Raw genomic sequence first — 2,903 nt, 5'->3', positions numbered from 1 at the left:
GAGGAGGAGGAGGAGGAGGAGAAGAAGAAGAAGAAGAAGAAGAAGAAGAAGAAGAAGAAGAAGAAGAAGAAGAAGAAGAAGAAGAAGAAGAAGCTCTTATCCCTGCCTATATCCCATACTCAAAGCATATTCTGCCTTCCAGGGAGTTGGGGTTGGGGTATCTTTCATTGATCATCTACAATGTGCCAGGCACCTTGGGCACCTTACCCTTCATAGTCACTCAGTCTCACTCCAACGTCAGTACCACCCCGGTACCACCCCGGTACAGAATTAGATATCCTGAGTTTCCCCAATCTGAAGACTCTCTGATCTGAGGGGTTCATTCAAATCATCCAAGTCACCACTGATTTAAATACCTGGGCTCAGTGTTTTCAAAGATTAGGTCACGACCACTCATCATGACATCATTCGCAGGATTTGTTGTTGTTTTATGTTTTGTTTTGTTTGATTTGGTTTCATCTGGCTTGACTTTTCCAGAATCTCACTGTGTAGCTCAGCTGGCATTAGCCTCATCATCCTCCTGCCTCTGCTTCCTAGTACTGGGATTATAGGTGTAAGCCACCATAGCTACATTGGTTGGGGAGGGGATGGAGAGGGCGATGGCTGGAGAAAATAGCAGGATATGAAAATCAGAGGAGACCACAGCAGAGTAAGAATTGCTTCTAGCTGGCCGTGGTGGCGTACGCCTCTAATCCCAGCACTCGGGAGAGAGAGGCAGGAGAATCTCTGTGAGTTCAAGGCCAGCCTGGTCTACAGAGTGAATTCCAGGACAGCTAAGGTTGTTACACAGAGAAACCCTGTCTCAAATTAAAAAACAAGTTGCCTCCAGATACATCTGCTGTGGGCATGTGAAAGGGGATAAGACAGGAGAAAAGAGGTGCTTGCTGCTTTGTTAAAAAACACTACTCTCACAAAGAATAAATAAAAAACTAAAAGAAAAAGAAAACACTACTCTCATTATTTGATTGGCATCTCTAGCATCAGTGCCCAACACCATGCTGGGTTCACATAGCGCTAGAAAATGCTCTAGAGAACTGCATGATGGGATATCTAGCTGGGAGGGAGCTGTTAAATGCTTCCCTGGTCTCTGGTACAGTTCTTCAGGACTCAGCTCTTCCCTAGAAGGGAAGACCACGCCCCATCCTACAGGCCTGTGTTTCAGACAGACCTGGTTGCCTTCTCTGTACCTGGTACTTCAAGAGAGAGTCCACATAACCCCTCCCTGTCTCTCATTTGCTAAAACAGTTTTCTTTAATTTTTCTTTTCTCTTGTTTTGTTTCATGTTAGGGGTTTTCCTGTTTGTTTGTTTGTTTGGGGCTTTTGTGGGGGGAGGGATTATTGTCTCATGTTAGCATGTAGCTGAGCCAGGAACTCAGCCTCTAGCCCAGTGATTCTCAACCTGTGGGTCACAACATTTACAACATTTACTGTTCATAATAGTAGTAGTATTACAGTTATGAAGTAGCAACAAAAGTGATTTTATAGTTGGGGGTCAACACAACATGAGGAACCATGCGTATTAAAGGGTCTCACATTAGAACTGTAGAAAACCTCTGCTCTAGCTCTACCTCCCTGGTGCTGGAATTACAGGCCTGAGCTACCATGCCTGACTAGAAATTTTTTTGAGATGGGGGTTTTTCTATGCAGTCCCCAGCTCTTCCATTCTTCCCAGAGCTCCTTGTGAGCCTGGGTGGTCCTCTGGGCTGGAGAAGAGGGGGAGGAGGGCTGACGTGAAGAAAACCAGATGCGCATTATCGAGAAAAGAATGCTGAGAACTCCCTGAAGAGGGTCGCTGGCTCAGATGAACCAAGAATCCCACAGACCAATATCCCGGTCCCCAGTAGAGGCTATGGCTAGCAGCCTCCAGCTCTGGGCAGCCCACAACTGTGTGGCATTGCTCTCTCTTTGGATATTCCTGACCCTCTCTCCAAACAGGTTCCCCACCACCCCTGAAGGCCCCACCCATTTACCTGTCCGTCTTGGCTTCTTCCACCCCGCCTCCACTCGAGTTCCAGGGTCCAGCCCAGCCTTTCTGCCCCACCCTGCCGGTTCTCCCACGAAGTTGTAACGGGTTCGCCCGCCCGCGGGCTGAGTTTCCGCCACTTCCCCGCCCAACCCCAGCAAGTGCACCTCCCAGGGCCCCGCCGCTGCCCACCTTGTCGCGCAAGTCCTGGATGGTCTTGAAGTAGTGGCTGTAATCGCGGGAGGGTCCGGGCCCCTGCTTCTGGTACCAGTCGCGGATCTTCACCTCCAGCTCGCCGTTGGCTTGCTCCAGAGCGCGCACCTTGTCCAAGTAGGAGGCGAGGCGGTCGTTGAGGTTCTGCATGGTGACCTTTTCGTTGCCAGCCAGCAGCCCATCGGACACAGCCAGAGTCCCACCGAAACTTCCGCCGTAGCCTCCGCCATAGTTCCCAGAGGACGAGGTCACGATACGGGTAGAGGACACGGACACACCGCGGCCGCCTGAACCCCCGTGGATGCTGGGTGCACGGAAAACACCCCCTGACCCAAAGCGCACCGAGCCTCCGCCCATTCCTCCGAAAGAAGAGGTGGCTGAGGACTGGCGATAGCTATAGGAAGTCATGGTGAGGAGGAAAACTTTAGCGAAGCGACAGGGGACGCAGGCCTGAGAGCAGCTGACCGCAAGAGGAGTGGCAAGGCCCTCACCTGGGGCTTTTTATGCCCCAGGCGGAAGGGGGATGGAGTTGTTGCAGGGGCGGGTATCAGGAATTTCCAAGCTCCTGAGTACAAATATAGGCGCTCTCCCCATTGGTCAATTCCTGGCGACTCTGGCCCTACCTCCCCCCTCTCAAGAGCCAGAGGCCCCAGTCCTGCCCACAGCTGCCCCACCCCAGGCCACTCCAAGACAGAACGAACCCATTCTGACTCCTCAGCCCCCCACT

General features: G+C 51.7%; 1 protein-coding gene across 1 annotated transcript in view; it reads right to left on the bottom strand.

The window, feature by feature from the left end:
- Positions 1 to 2,584, bottom strand: part of Krt19 (keratin 19) — a 4,756-nt gene extending 2,172 nt beyond the window's left edge. Inside the window, exon 1 of the mRNA XM_005368213.3 lies at positions 2,156 to 2,584. Coding sequence (XP_005368270.1) covers positions 2,156 to 2,584 — 429 coding nt within the window. The remainder of the gene's footprint in view (positions 1 to 2,155) is intronic.
- Between the last annotated feature and the right edge of the window lie 319 nt (positions 2,585 to 2,903).

This window comes from Microtus ochrogaster, unplaced genomic scaffold (assembly GCF_000317375.1).
Source record: "Microtus ochrogaster isolate Prairie Vole_2 unplaced genomic scaffold, MicOch1.0 UNK31, whole genome shotgun sequence".
Lineage (NCBI taxonomy): Eukaryota > Metazoa > Chordata > Mammalia > Rodentia > Cricetidae > Microtus > Microtus ochrogaster.
The sequence above is the reverse complement of the archived record's forward strand: the minus strand, read 5'-3'. Positions and strand labels throughout refer to the sequence as shown.